At 37.9% G+C, this 16,480-nt stretch overlaps 1 protein-coding gene across 1 annotated transcript in view; it reads left to right on the top strand.

The window, feature by feature from the left end:
* Positions 1-16,480, top strand: part of tmtc2b (transmembrane O-mannosyltransferase targeting cadherins 2b) — a 192,921-nt gene that overhangs the window by 150,965 nt on the left and 25,476 nt on the right. The window contains exons 4-8 of the mRNA XM_051724587.1: positions 2,560-2,674; positions 3,440-3,525; positions 9,887-10,071; positions 11,885-11,963; positions 13,331-13,452. Of these exons, the coding sequence (XP_051580547.1) occupies positions 2,560-2,674; positions 3,440-3,525; positions 9,887-10,071; positions 11,885-11,963; positions 13,331-13,452 (587 nt within the window). The remainder of the gene's footprint in view (positions 1-2,559; positions 2,675-3,439; positions 3,526-9,886; positions 10,072-11,884; positions 11,964-13,330; positions 13,453-16,480) is intronic.

Here is a 16,480-nt window from a genome sequence, read left to right as displayed (position 1 = left end):
GTGCATTCCTACTAGGACTTATTTAACATTTAACAACGACAAACCATGGTTTACAGCAGAGCTCAGGCAGCTTCGTCAGGCCAAAGAGGATGCTTACAGGGGTGGGGATAAAGTGTTGTACAATCAGGCCAGAATCACACTGAATAAGGGAATCAGAGTGGCTAAAAGAAGATACTATGAGAAGCTGAAAAACAAGTTTTCAGCTAACAACCCTGCATCAGTGTGGAGTGGCATGAAACAACTCACAAATTACAGGACTCCTGTCCCCAACCCTGTGGTGGACCAACAACTGGCTGACGACCTGAATGTGTTCTACTGTAGATTTGAAAGACCCAATCTCACACCCCACACCCACTCTGACCTTTACTTCACACAAACACCAACACCTCCTGCAACCCCCCTCCTGCTACTCAACCTGCACTTAAGATCTGTGAAGATGATGTGAGCCACGTCTTTCGGAAACAAAAGACAAGGAAGGCTTCAGGCCCAGATGGCGTCTCACCAGCGTGTCTTCGATCTTGTGCTAACCAGCTGGCCCCCATCTTCACACAGATCTTCAATAGATCACTGGAGCAGTGTGAAGTCCCATGCTGCTTCAAACGCTCAATCATTATTCCTGTCCCAAAGAAACCAAAAATCACAGGACTTAATGACTACAGACCTGTCGCCCTGACATCTGTGGTCATGAAATCATTTGAGAGACTGGTGTTGGCCCACCTGAAGAACATCACTGGACCCTTTCTAGATCCCCTTCAATTTGCTTATTGAGCAAACAGGTCTGTGGATGATGCAGTCAACATGAGATTGCATCATATCCTGCAACATCTGGACAGACATATGCAAGGATCCTTTTTGTGGACTTCAGTTCGGCTTTCAACACCATCATCCCAGCTATACTCCAGAATAAATTACACCAACTCTCTGTTCCCATGTCTATCTGTCAGTGGATTACCAGCTTTCTGACAGACAGGCAGCTGCTTGTGAGACTGGGGAAACTCACTTCTAGTACCTGTACAATCAGCACTGGTGCCCCCCAGGGATGTGTGCTCTCCCCACTACTCTTCTCCCTCTACACCAATGACTGCATCGCCAAGGACCCCTCTGTCAAGCTCCTGAAGTTTGCAGACGACACCACTGTCATCGGCTTCATCCGAGATGACGATGAGTCTGCATACAGAAGGGAGGTTGAACAGCTGGCTGTCTGGTGCAGTCATAACAACCTGGTGCTCAACATGCTCAAAATGGTGGAGATGATTGTGGACTTTAGGAGAAACACCTCAACACTGACCCCCCTCACCATTCTGAACAGCACTGTGGCAGCAGTGAAGTCATTCAGGTTCCTGGACACTACCATCTCACAGGACCTGAAGTGGGAGACACACATTGACTCCATTGTGAAAAAGGCCCAGCAGAGGTTGTACTTCCTTCACCAGTTGAGGAAATTCAACCTGCCACAGGTGCTGCTGATACAGTTCTACTCAGCAGTCATTGAGTCTGTCCTCTGCACTTCAATAACTGTCTGGTTTGGTTCAGCTATGAAATCAGACATCAGAAGACTACAGAGGACAGTTCGGACTGCTGAGAGGATTATGGTTGCCCCCTATTATTGTGTATTTCTATATATACTTATATTTCTATTCACTTTTTATCTTTATTCTATTTTTTTATTATTATTATCTCTGTCTTGTTGTTGTATTGTTTGTGCACTGGAAGCTTCTGTCACCAAGATACATTTCTTGTATGTGTAAGAATACTTAAATAAATCTCATTCTGATTCTGATATACTACACTCACTGTCGCATTTTTTCTCTTCTTCGTTTAGACATTTTGGGCTATTTCTCAAACACTTTATAAAACATTTACTGCATTTTTTTTCCCGTTATTTTTAGCAGTGTTTTTGACATTGTTGTTGAAACGTATGGAAGCTGATCGTATTAATTTCCTAAACATATTCCCTCTCCTTCTGTAGATTCCTGTCGTCTCTTCATTGTACTCAATAAAAGTGGCAAAAAAGCCAAAATAAAAATGCAATGTTTTTTTTTTTTTTTGCCGCATATGCCTTTTATGTGTACTAATTTCCAATAGCGGCAAGAATATTACTTTATTTAATTGCAAGATGTGCATGAACCATCTGATGCATTAGAATAATCTGTTCTGTTCTTCAGTTCCTCCAGTTTATCACTCGCTGGATTCATGCATCACATTCATTCAGTGTGTTGAGAAGAACCACTGAACTGTGACATGATCATCCCCTCTGATTGAATTTCATCTATTAAAGACGGATTCTTCATCTCTTTCAAATTGATTAGAATCATTAATCAGGCCAGACTCTTTCAGTTTGACTGTGTAATTACATGCTCATGGCAGTTTCTCTGTTCTGTGCATGTGGAGCGTCTCAGATTGCATTATTATAGTGTCATTTTACTTCATTTTGTTTTACTGTTTCTTTGTGCTTGTGCCTCTTGTAACCAGCATTAGCCTTTTACACATTTCAGCTTCGATATGAAAATGTGTTATTATTGATGTTGATGTTTATAGTTGATTATGTTTATTTGTCAGCATGGGGTAACCTGGGAAACGTCCTGAAGAACCAGGGGAAGGTGTTGGAGGCAGAGCGAGCGTACAGGAACGCTTTGTACTACCGCAGGAACATGGCTGACATGCTGTATAACCTGTGAGTGAACCAACTTCCTGTCTGCGGCAGACTCCATTGATCTGTCCGATTAAAGCTTTAGACTGGGACTGTCCCACAATTCATCTGTGACCCCCTCATTAACCCTCAACACTCTATGATCACTTTAATACATTATTCATATTCTGCACATATTTGGGCTGTTGGCATGTTTGAGTTATCTGTATAAAACAGAAGAGGCGGGAATATTTAGACACTTACTAATCGATTTGATTTCAAGGAGTCACGATTTGACTGCAAAACGATTCTTGATGCATCTTAGTTTCACAATAACAGCACAAAGAGCTCAAATATTTTGCAATAAAACAACGCTGGGGTGTTTAATGTTTTTAGATGTTAAAATACTCTCTCATGTACAGTTTAATATGTAGAAACAAATACAAGTAATAATTTGTAGGTTGATACTGTAAATATTGCAGCGCTATCAAAACATTGCTCTATTTGTTTGAGTATCCAAACTAGACCAAAAAAGCAATGCTCAACCAATGGCATGAGTTTAGGGTGGGACTATCTGTTTCTTTCCAGCCAATGGCTGTTGAGGTGAGAGTTCAAGAAATCTTTGAAAACTCATTCATTTTGTTTTTCCATTTAGTGACGTTAGTGGTGCAGAAATGACTCACTTCAGCTTTCAATTTCATTTGATATTGGGATGTAAATGTGAATATAATATCTCATGTGTCACTCTTTTTTAAACTGATTTTAATGAATTGTGTGCTAGTATTTTGTAACTGTTCCTTTGGTTTGCAGCGGTCTGCTGCTGCAGGAAAACAACAGATTCTCAGAGGCTCTTCATTACTATAAACTGGCCATCGGGAGCAGACCCACTCTGGCCTGTGAGTACAACAACGCTTTATCAATGTGTGTGTGTGCGTGTGTGTGTATGTGATCTCTAGCATTAAAGAAACTGATTATTCACCGTCACTCTGTTTACACTCTCATCAAGTAATGATTGATGTTTGATTCCATTTAACCCTTTAAGCCTGGATGGGCCCGCCATAAAAATATTAACAGCTACAGTCTTGACCAACACAAAATAGGTATAATTTGAAAGTTTAGAAGCTCTACTTTCCAATGCATGTAGACATTATCACCAAAATTAAACAAGTGCTTTGAAATATGCAGACAATTCAGAAGTGTTCCATTTTGATAATTTGTTAAAAAAATGTGCACTCTACATATTATTGTAATCAGTAAAAACATCAAACTGTTCAAATAGTCATGTGTCATATGTTGCTCTTAAAGTGTAGAATACAACCAGTCTATTTGTTTTACTCACAGACAAAAATATAGTGAGTAATAGCTGAGTATATGTCTTTAACAATAATGTTGGTGTTGCTTATATACTGCGTTTTCACTAATAACTTCACAAAAAAATTAACGTAACATAAAATATCACATATCATTACTTAGAGGAGGATATTATCTTTCAAACGAGTCCACACACAAGATAATCCACATGAAGCACAATGTTACATATGGCCACCAGGAGATGGCGCCAAATACATGACACAGACTCAATGATGACTCAAATGACACAGAATGAAACTCATTCTGTGAAATCTCATTACTAAAATCATGTCTGCATGCTATACAAACCTTTAGTCATTGTTGTGTTTGCATGTGTAATTAGTTCTTATGTACAATTATTATGTTTTATTTGTTTGGAGATGTTTTTGGATTCTATGTTAAATTATTTTTGTAATGTTATAACTTTTGATTGCTTTTTCATATCAACACAATTTTTTCTCAGATACAGTTGACATGATTGGGAACAAAACAAAAGCAGTTTTTCACAGCCACATTATTTACACCCAGAGATATATAATGTCAAATATGAAATAAAATAAAATTTGGCTCAATTTTTGTGATTGTTTAGCAGTTTCTTAGTCTGAGAGTCTTAGTGTGTATCAATCTATATCATAAACACATTTGAAAAGTTTTTTTTTACAATGATACCAAACACTTTATCGTCTTTTTTTTTTTTCTCTCTCTCTCGAGTTATAAGCCTTTAATTTTGGGTATGCCACTGAAACAGGAAATCTTTAAAAGCACCTTCATAGATTAAAGGGTTAAACAGGAAAAATGAATCCAGGCCAAAATCCTTTCATTCTCTCCAGCTCGGTGTGGATGCATTTGTTTTTCCAGTATCCAAATGAAATGCACATGCTTTTATTGGCTGTTTTAAGGTTTCTCATATAATTTCCTGTGTTGTTTTGAGTGTCATGGGAGGAAATTATTGCTTCTCTGCTTAAATGAATAGATTTGCTCACGAGACAATCATCATCATGAGCTGATGGGATTTTAAGTTGAAGTTTTCCTTTTACAAAAATTGGAGCATTTTGTTAGTGTTATGAATGTGCAAAACTCCATGTTTTCATAAGCAACTAATCTGTGTATGGTTAATGATTGACATGTTTCTGAGGGATGTATGGATGATGAGTGCAGTCCTTTAACAGGGTAACTAACATATGATTCATAACTATAACCTTTTATTGTGAAAAAAATAGTCCTTACAAAAATACCAGCAGATTATGCATAATAACGGGAACATTACTAACGGCAGGTAATTTGAAGTTAGACAGTAATCGTCTTGAAATGCATTATTTAAAGTTGTAATGTCTCTTTTAAAGTGGATGAATTTAGACACACAACAGCTAAAACAGCACACTAAAACCCTCACAGAGAGGCTGTGTCTCTAAATTCAGCCCTGTTAGTATAAATATTAAAGCTAAGGAAAACATAAATGTAAATGTTCAACTCGATCAGTCTGATCAATGTATTACTGTGGAGTACCATTTAAAATAAACTAGTGAAGGCAAAATAGTGATTTCATATGAAATATGGTGAAAAACGTTATAGAAATGTTGACCTGTTGCAGCACCAAAAATATACACTTAACCTTATCAATTCATACACATTGTCATAAAATCCTTATGTTGATATTAAAATATGTCCATGGATATGTTATATGTCAACTACTCTTGTACATTTTATCCTCACTATACAATACTTGGAAAAAGTTTGATTTTATAATATTCATATTATTCCTTGAAAGGAAGACATTTAAATTTAATGGAAACATAAATGCATGGTTAAGCTTCTTAGTGTCACCAATGCTTAGTGATGGTCTCAACTTAGAGATGGTTTTTAATAATTTTTTTTTTTAGGTAATTGTCAAGTTTCAGATTTTTAATGGGGTCTGGGTATCTCAGCAAGTAAAGACGCTGACTACCACACCTGGAGTCACGAGTTCAAATCCAGGGCTGAATGACTCCAGTCAGGTCTCCTAAGCACCAAACTGGCCCGGTTGCTAGGGAGGGTAGAGTCACACGGGGTAACCTCCTCGTGGTCGCTATATTGTGGTTCTCACTCTTGGTGGGGCACATGGTGTGTTGTGCGTGGATGCCGCGGAGAATAGCGTGAAGCCTCCACACTTTACCTTTTTTTTTAGGTAAAATAAGAGGTCTTACAACCATTTTTAAGTGATCATTGAACGACAACTTATCACATTGAATACCCAAGGTGGTGAGCACACATGAGAGTGGAATGGTCTTGCCACCAATTTCAGCGTATAAAGGGCCTGCTGCAGAGGTTTGTTGAGGGGTGCCATTAAGTATGGCCTTTGTTTTTAAACTGTTCAGATGCAGAAAATTGTTAGACATCAACAGTCGTATCTCCACAAGGCAGCTGTTTATCTTTGCTAATGCAGAAGCACTGGATGTTGATTTGAAATATAGTTGAGTATCATTAGAATAGCTGTGGAAATTGATTCCTCTTTTGCACAAAATTTCTCTCAAAAGGAACATATGGATCAGAAATAAAAAGGGACCTAACACTGACCCCTGAGGAACACCACAGGAAGATACCGAGGTCCTAAAGAGCAACAAACTGCTGATGATCTGAGAGATACGATGAGAACCACTTTAGAGCAGTTCATTGAAGCCAAATTATCTCATGTAACCTGCACAGGAGTAGATTGTGTTAGACAGTGTCAATAGTTGCACTGAGATCTAACAAAACCAACAATGACAGAGACCCGGAGTTGGCGGACCTCAACAGATCGTTTGTCACTTTCACCAGGGCAGTCTCGATATTTTGACGGGGTTTGAAACCAGACTGGAAAGTCTCATAAAGATTATGGTAATGCATGTGTTAATGTAATTGTGTCACTACAACCTTTTCAAGGACTTGGCTATGAGGTGTAATTGTGAGAGATCAGAACTAACACACATGTCACAGCCGCCTGTAGTCGAGTAATGGACGTCTTGTTCACTCGTATGTTGAGTCGTGATGGATTTCCCCTTCCTGTGATATAAAGACGTGTATATGGACCATTAACATCATCATCAGTAATCCTGCTGTTGGAGTGGATGTTCACCCACTGAGTTCAATCAATCACATTTATTTCTATAGCACATTTAAAAACAACACACTTTGACCAAAGTGCTTTACATAAAGGAAACATAAATAAATCATGCACATTCAGAGAACATAAACACTAAACCAACACAAATAAATGTCGTTACACACACTAGACACAGTCAAAAGCAAGAGAGAAGAGATGAGTCTTCAAATGAGATTTAAAAACATCAACTGTGGTACAGGATCTGATACGGAGTGGTAAACTATTCCAACGGTGAGGAGCCGCAACAGAGAAGGCACGATCTCCCTTCGATTTTAAACGAGAATTAGGAATGATTAAAAGAAGACCCTGTGATGACATTAGAGGTCAAGAAGTAGTATATTGCTGAAGGAGTTCTGCAATGTAAGGAGGTGCCAAGCCATTAAGGCCCTTAAAAACAAATAATAAAATCTTATACTTAATTCTGAATTTAACTGGATGCCAGTGGAAAGAAACCAACACAGGTGATATACTAGCATGCTTCCTAGTTCCAGTCAGAAGCCTAGCAGCAACATTTTGAACTAACTGCAGACGTGACAATGAGGCATGAGAAACCACATAATACAGTAATCCAGTCTGGAAGAAATAAAAGCATGTATAACAACCTCCAGATCCTTAAAAGACAGACAAGGTTTCAGTTTTGCAATGGCCCTTAGTTGGAAGAAGCCACTTGTTACCACAGAATTTATATGTTTATCAAACTTTAAATCGGAATCGAAAGTCACGCCAAGATTTCATTCTTTATTGTGTAAATTAGAGGCAAGGGGGCCTAGATGATTAATTATATGTTTAGGTGAGTAAGGGGGGGCCAAACACTACTACTTCGGTTTTTGACTCGTTAAGCTGGAGAAAGTTATTTGCTATCCACTTTTTAATATCATTTAAACAGTGAAAAAGTGAATGTAAAGCAGAAGTATCCCCTGGCTTTAGAGGGAGATAAAGCTGAGTTTCATCAGTGGTAGGATATGTTGTGTGTTTGTTTTTGTAATATTGGCCAAAGGAGACATAAGTAAAGAAAATAAAACTGGCCCCAGAATAGAGCCTTGGGGAACCCCACAGGTAATGGTGCAGAGGAGGAGGAAACATTTCCCAGTTCAACAGAGAAAGATCTCTGTTTAAGATAGGAGGAACACCATTTAAGGGCAGTCCCCTGAATCCCTGCCCACCGTCTTAAACGCTCCAGCAGAATTCCACGATCTATGGTGTCAAAAGCGACACTAAGATCAAGGAGGACTAGAATTGCACAATAGCCTGAATCAAGAGCCAGGCTATTGTGCGAAATCTGAAAATCTTCAGAAGCTGTCGGAGTAGATTATTTGACAGGATTTAGCACTGTATTTATTGTGCTAAATAAGGCTTTGGGACTATTGAAGGTCCGAGAAATATTGTGCCTTAGCAGCTTTAACAGACTGCTGGTATTTAATCATGCAGTCTTTTAGCATGTCATAAGACACCTGAAGCTTGTCTTTCTTTCTTTAAAAAGGAGCACAGTTGTCCATGATAACACTATATGTAGAATTGAACATTGATACCAACTCATTTAGGCCCAGACCAGAAGGCAGAGACTCTATGGTACAAGATAGAGGGGAAGATTTATATGCATCAGGAATTTATAGAACGGACATGACGGCCTGATGTCTTATGGGTAGTCAGTGAAATAGAGAGAGTGATATTAAAGATAAATGGCTTATGATCAGAGAGACAAACATCCTCTGTGTCCACATTATAAACTGGGACACCCAATGATAAGACAGCAGATAAAAACTCAGTGCACAAATGAATGGACTGTTTAGATCTATATTAAACAACTGTAACTCAAAACTAGAATAGTTTCTACCGTTAATAAATGGCATTTAAATACATTTCTGAATATTATGGCGACCGCTGCACCCCGACCCACTGTCTGTGGAGAACTCAGAAAGTTAAAGTCACATGGAGAGGCTGCAGATTGAGGGTCCAGTTCACCGGTATTGAGCCAAGTCTCCGTCACAAACATAAAGTCCAGTTCCCAGGAAGAAATAAAGTAATTTAATAGATTAGATTTATTTGAGATGGACCTGACATTTATTAAGGCCATCTTTAAATTATTAACTGTAGATGGAGATGATCCAGTGAAAATCCAGTGTTTGGAGATTGCTGGGATTTACTCAGTCTCGATAACCCGCAATGAGACATTAATTCCGGTTGCTCTGGTAAAACATGACGAAGGAATGCGTACCTTGGTTTGAGGGAACGTGATGAATAGAGATGACCTGGTGAAAAACCCAGATCAATGCACACTGCTGCTAAGGTCTCAGGATATCTGGCGGGGACTCCAGTTGATCTTCTCAGTCTCACCAAAACACAACCTCTCTTGCCCCATTTCCTATGACGTTTCTTTCTGTGAAATATATAGTTCGGTATGCAACAGATGTTCACTGGTAAGTGTGCAGGAAATGGAGATTCTTACGGCTTCTGTCCTCTTGGTTTCCAACAGCATAAGTCTGGAGAGGAGTTATGAATGCTGAGATGATTGCGATCATAGGTATGGAGTGGGTAAAAAAGCAGGAAAACCACGGGTAACACATATAGCACAGAAACGCTGGCACCATATTGCTTCAGTTGATTCTGGCACACTGGATAGTGAACATGTGAATATATATTGGCACATTATTGATGAGACTTCAGGCTGCTGATCTGCATAAATCAACAACATGCATCTCGACGGAGCTCCTACTTTGAGCCCCAAAAGACCTCATTACCGTCTGCCAGCACTCTGATATTCAATCTCTCGCTTTCTTTCTCTCATTTAGCCGCCTACTTGAACACTGGGATCGTCCTGATGAATCAGGGTCGTCTAGAAGAGGCCAAGCGCACCTTTCTCACCTGTTCTGATATCCCAGATGAAAACCTGAAGGATCCTCATGCACACAAGAGCTCCGTCACCAGCTGCCTGTATAATCTGGGAAAACTGCTTCATGAACAAGGTCATCAGGAGGTGAGCTGATCTCAGCACAGTTAAATAGCAAGATTTTCCTTATTTACTTTCACAGTAAACATTTCTAGTCTTACTGAAAAGGATTCTCAAGGAAAAAATGTCTGTCTTCATAAAAAAGTGACTTTCTCCACTTCTGAACATCTCTCCATTTCGGCTGATGTCATCAAGGCTTCTTATTTTTTTAACCCGTCCCATCTAGATGTCATATAGATAGCATGCTCTGAACTTATCCATTCTGGTCTGTAATACCCAAATTTCATGATCTCAAATTTCCAAAATTAAGTCTCACCTTACATTTTGTTCTCATTAAATGTCCTGTTTCACTTTGAAATAGATCAACTTTTGGAAGTTAGATGTGTTGCGGATGCAGTTTAATATTGACTTTAAGGCTTCTTCACACATGCTCCATTGAAACCAAATTCAACATGAAAGTATCAAATATTCACAAACTTTTTTTAATATATTTTTTTATGCTGAATTGTTGAAGAGTTGTGCATTGTTTTGTTTTAAAATCTTGTTTTGTGAAATAATAAATAAACATTTTCATGCCAGAAATCCAGACTTTGGGCCCTATTTTAAGAGCGCAAGTGTTAAGCGTGGCCATGTTGTTTTGGTATTTTCGTGCAAGCATGCGTTAAGTCCAGGCGCAAGCGGGTTTGGAGAAATCACGTGTGCAACACGCATAAGGGCTGGACTAAGTGTAATTTAATTCTGAGGTTCTTCTCCGGTTATTTCAGCGACTGCGTCCTATCGTATAGTCCATTCCCTCAAGCACCAACGATATAAATAAAGACAGCACATTTATAAGAAGTTAGTCGTGTAAATGAACTGTATGGAATGAATTAGAAGAATAGAAATATGGACGTACGTTCTTTTGTGCATTAACTGCGTCCTTGATGAATGCCAGACAATATTTCTATGACAGTGTCACATGATGCTTTTATATGAATGAAAAATGCGATTCTCGTCAGAAATTAAGTAATTATTATTCTCCTTAAAATTAAGTAATTATTATTAATAATTTTCATCTACTGACACAAATCATGGCTGTTATTAATAGTTATTGTATCGAAACGCACTTCACTTCTGCTGGTCGATTTTATTGAAACATAAACAAATTAAATCAAATATATTTCCAAATTCAAATTGAACTTCAAACGAAAATGTAATAAAAATAACGTTCAAAAGTGTTCAAAAAATCATTGTAAATCCAAACATTTTACTCTCTCCACCCCTTTTACAGTGACATAAAAATCACTCGATGACAACAGGTGGAAAAATACCAATATAATTAATCATAAATACAACTGTAAATATAAAATATATAAATAAGCCATGACTCTTAGATAGTTTAACACAATCTCATAATTATTATTTTTTCTCAAAGCGGCTACAACAGGGATTGTCCGGGACATAATTTGATGTTCCACTATATTTCAAGAATTCAGCAGGAACTGAATTTGGACTTTGCGCTGAGATAACAGGTGGTATTGAAACGACTTAGTGCAATGACAAAATTCTGAGGAAAATACCAAATTGCACTTCGCGTCACTTCAGTAACATAAAATACACAACAGTAGTGCAAACACACCCACACACCCACACTCAAATTGCACCTATAATTAGCGCTCTCACGAAAGTTGCGTAAGACATTGCACACGGTTGTAGCGTGTAGCACTGTGCTTTGTGCACTCATGAAAATAGAGCCCTTTGTGTAAATGGGCCTTTACTGTGGACTGTACATTCTGTACAATATTCAGTATTTAATTCTGTGGCTGTTTTAATGAAACATGTGTTTGTGTGTGTTTTCTAGGAGGCCATATCTGTGTATAAAGAAGCCATACAGAAGATGCCCAGACAGTTTGCCCCACAGAGTCTGTATAATATGATGGGTGAGTCTGTCTGTCTGTATATACAGTAATATCAGTGTTTATATGTTGTAAGAGAACGTCTTTTCTTGATGAAGCTGTATCTCACAACTGTTTATCATCCCTGTAGTTCACAGGAAGACTCTTTTAAAACTTTCTGTGGTCTTTAGAATTGGATTCATCAGTTCAAGTCAGGCTTTGTACTGACAAGTGCTCACTTTTGTTTTTTTCAGTATGGGAAGAGTGTTCTTGATTTTTAATATCTTATGCAACAAACTCTCCCAATCCACATATTTCTGTTTTCCCATCTAATTTTCTCCTAATTACCTCCTCATTACACTATATTTTTCACAATGTTCTGAAATCTAATTTGTGTTCATTTATCTTGTACCGTTCTGTTTCGACTGTGTTGAGCCGAATAAAACAGCCAAAATCACCAGCATTCCCCGCTGAGCATCTGAGAATCTTAAACAATCTTCTTATTAAATTGCTAAATGCACCATTTTTCTCAGTGAGATGTTTCAACTCTCCATTTCACTTGGCGTGTTAACTTTAATGGGTTTCCTAAAGCAATATCACCAGATCATTTCGATGTGACATCATCAGTCTGAGACAAAAGATGTCATGATTGAACATATGCATGTCCTGTTTTTTTTATCTTTACAATAACAACTGAAAATCCCACATTTATTTGAGGTTCAGTGTGTTTTGTCCTGTATTTGACACCAGCAGGATGTGTGTGGGGTCAGTTAAACACTAGTTTTGTCACGTACCGTCTGCTCACATGATTTCCACTGTAAATACATGACATGAACATTGTTTAGACTGTGTAAATGGTGAATCTGAGTGTGTGTGTTATTACAGGAGGTATCAGATGATAGGTAAAGCATGTTTATTCTGGTGTCAAGAGGAGTTGTATTTGTTCTAGACAGATGTGTCTTTATACTGCAGATCTGGATCAGCTCAACTCAAGACCCTGCTGAAGTGTTTTAATAGTCCTTGAATAATATTAGCAAGTGATTATATTCATAATTGTATTTACAAGCAGACTTTTTTACCATTTGGTAGACTTACAAATGAGGAAAATCACAAGCAATTTATTGATCATTTAGGATGGAGCAACAACAACGTCAGCTGCAGCATAATACCAACAATTGAGAAGAAACCAGCTAAAGTAGTACATTTCACATTTCAGGACACATGTATGTATTATGGTCAGTAAAGAAATCGCTGTCTGGTTTTGTGTTAGAGGGCAGAAGGTTCCAGTTTCACATTTCATTAAGTGTCATTTGCAGTTGATTGTCTCCGTCTTTGCTGTGGAATCGGGGCGGATTTGTGTGCTTCTTTAACCTCTGACCTGTTGACCTGACCCTGGTCTCGTCTCCTCGTAGGAGAGGCTTACATGAGGCTCAACAAACTGACGGAGGCTGAGATCTGGTATAAAGAATCGCTGCGAGCCAAACCAGACCATATACCTGCACACCTCACTTACGGCAAACTGCTGGCCATGACGGTAAAACACACATCGCTAATCAAACACACATCATCTCTAATCCACTTACTGACTGCAGGATGATGTCATCGTCACAGCTGGTAACCAGGTTGCAGGTTCAAACTCCATTAAGTACGACCCATAAACTATCACCCATCGTCCATTGCATTGGCATTGCTAGTGCCAATCTCTACCAGTTGAGTTACGCGAACAATTTTGATGTTTAAACCTTTAAGCTTGGATGGCCCACAAGAACAAAACCTACAGTCTTGACAACACAATATAGTTATCGTTTGAAAGCTTAGAAGCTCTACTTTCCAATGCATGTAGACATTATGACCAAAATTGAACAATTGCTTTTTAATATTGCAGACAATTCAGAAGTGTTCCAGTTTGATAATTTATTAAAACAATTTGCACTGTGCATATTACTGCAATCAGTAAAAACATCAAACTCTTCAAATAGTCATGTGTCATATGTTGTTGGAAAGCTCTCAAAGTGTAGAATACAACCAGTCTATATTTTTGTTTTACTCACAGACAAAAATATAGTGAGTAATAGCTAAGTATATGTCTTTAACAATTATGTTGGTGTCGCTTATAACTTAACGAAAAATAAACGGAACATAAATGGGATCACATACCATTACTCAGAGGAGGTGATTATCTTTCAAACGAGTCCACACACAAGATAATCAGATGTATAGATCATTAGATAATCCACATGAAGCACAATGTTACATATGACCACCAGGAGATGGCGCCAAATACATGACACAGACTCAATGATGACTCAAATGACACAGAATGAAACTCATTCTGTGAAATCTCATTACTAAAATCATGTCTGCATGCTATACAAACCTTTAGTCATTGTTGTGTTTACATGTGTAATTAGTTCTTATGTACAATTATTATGTTTTATTTGTTTGGAGATGTTTTTGGACACTATGATAAATTATTTTTGTAATGTTATAACTTTTGATTGCTTTTTCATATCAACACAATTTTTTCTCAGATACAGTTGACATGATTGGGAACAAAACAAAAGCAGTTTTTCACAGCCACATTATTTACACCCAGAGATGTATAATGTCAAATAAGAAAACAAGTTCATCCATTTTTTTTCAGCAGTGTCTTAGGCTGAGATTCTCAGAATGTATCATAATCTATATCATTAAAAAAAAAAAAAATGTGAAAAGTTTTCTTTACAATGATACCAAACACTTGACCCTCCTTGTTTTGTGTTTTGTTTTTTGTCTAGTTATAAGCCTTTAATTTTGGGTATGCCACTGAATCAGGAAATATTTAAAAACACCTTCAGAGCTTAAAGGGTTAATATACATTTACAGTATGTGAAACAGGATTTTGGACCAATGAGAATTCACTGTGGGCGGAGCTAGTCAGCTTGATGCCACAGAAATGTAAACCAAGTGACCAACAAAATGTCTTGTCACCTATGATGTGTGCAGTTAGGACAACAATATTGAAAAGTTATATTTTCATCGCTCAATCGTGGTTTGAATAAATGAGTTATCTAAATGATTGATGAGTTACTATAATCTCTATGAACACGTAAATCGTGTCCTCTCACTGAATAAAGTCAAACATCCTTCAGTCACACTGTAGTTTGACTCTCTCTGTCACTTTTTCAGGAGGAACTCTTGAGCAAACACTTTCTTTCTCTGCTGCTGAAACGTAAAACTGAAAAAGTAAATGGGTTAGTTGTGATTACTTGCACATCCGGCCGAGTGTGATTCACTCAAGAGAGATATATGTGGACAGAAAAGAGAGGAGATGTGTGTTAAACAGGTCATGAGTTCCTGCTCTTCTTCTCTCGTCTGTCTCCTTTTATTTCCACTCGTTTATGAGGCCGCCGGCAGCTGATAAAAGAAAGAAAACATCTTCATTCGTCTTCTTTACAACCTGAGCACACAGTACAATGAAAGCATTGTGTTTTTGAAAAAGAGTCGTTCACTATTCATCTCGAATGGAAATAAAATAAAACATGAGAAACCTGACTGAATCACCAATAGTTAACCGTTTCAAATCAACATGAAATAAAAAAGACAATCTTCACTTTCTTGATGCATGTTTCTGTATTATTGTGAATCTTTGCATGTTACTCAATAGAAAAGAAAATGCCATTTGAATGAAACTGAAACGTCACACTTCTACTTTTCATGATCTAATCAGTTCTCGATGGATAAAATCCTGCAGTTCACTAATATCACACATGCATCAGATTACGGAAGTAACTCTACTTCTCGTGAGTAATCACATGAAGTTGCCCATACTTCAGACACATTGAGCTGTGGTGCTGCTGGGAGATTCAGGTTTGAATCATGCTTGTGTCATGTATGTTCCTGATCTGACTGCAGAATGCTGGAATTGTTGTAATGGAGTCATGTATGAATCTCATCAGCTGTTCTTCAACTCCAGTCATCAGTTCAAACGAGGCTGAACTGTGAAGGTAAAATAAAGTTTCTTCAGCTTCCTTGTAATCCTTGTTTCATGAAGGGATTCACCGCAGTGTTCCTCTGTGTGACCTCAAGTGTTCTGTCTCTTTTAGTCCACTTCTTTATCTTAGACATTTCAGTGCAGAAACATTCAACTAAAGAAAGCAAGTGAACTACACAAACTCTCTGAGACCATAACAGCTCAATCCTCCCGAGACAAACCCAGAGCATCAGATGAAGTCAGTGAAGAGAGAGTTTTATTGATTCTCCTCTCAGATCTGTGCACTCTCTGATTGTTTAAAACCTTTTGGTGAAAATGAACCTTCCTCAGGGGTGAGAGGAACACTTCTGTCATCTGATGACCTCATCACTTCACTGACCTTTAACAAACTTCAGTAGAGCAAAAGAAGAAAACTTTCACTTTGAGTTTGTTTTTATACATGAGCACATGATTGTGATTGGCAGCATTCTACAGTCAAATATGATTGGATAATTTCTGATAAATTGTATAATTGACTTCTGTCACAAGCAAACGATTTTCTTACATTGTTGTGCAAGTTTTGTTTATCTCGTATCACTATGATTAATCT

Source organism: Myxocyprinus asiaticus, chromosome 18, assembly GCF_019703515.2.
Source record: "Myxocyprinus asiaticus isolate MX2 ecotype Aquarium Trade chromosome 18, UBuf_Myxa_2, whole genome shotgun sequence".
Lineage (NCBI taxonomy): Eukaryota > Metazoa > Chordata > Actinopteri > Cypriniformes > Catostomidae > Myxocyprinus > Myxocyprinus asiaticus.
The sequence above is the reverse complement of the archived record's forward strand: the minus strand, read 5'-3'. Positions and strand labels throughout refer to the sequence as shown.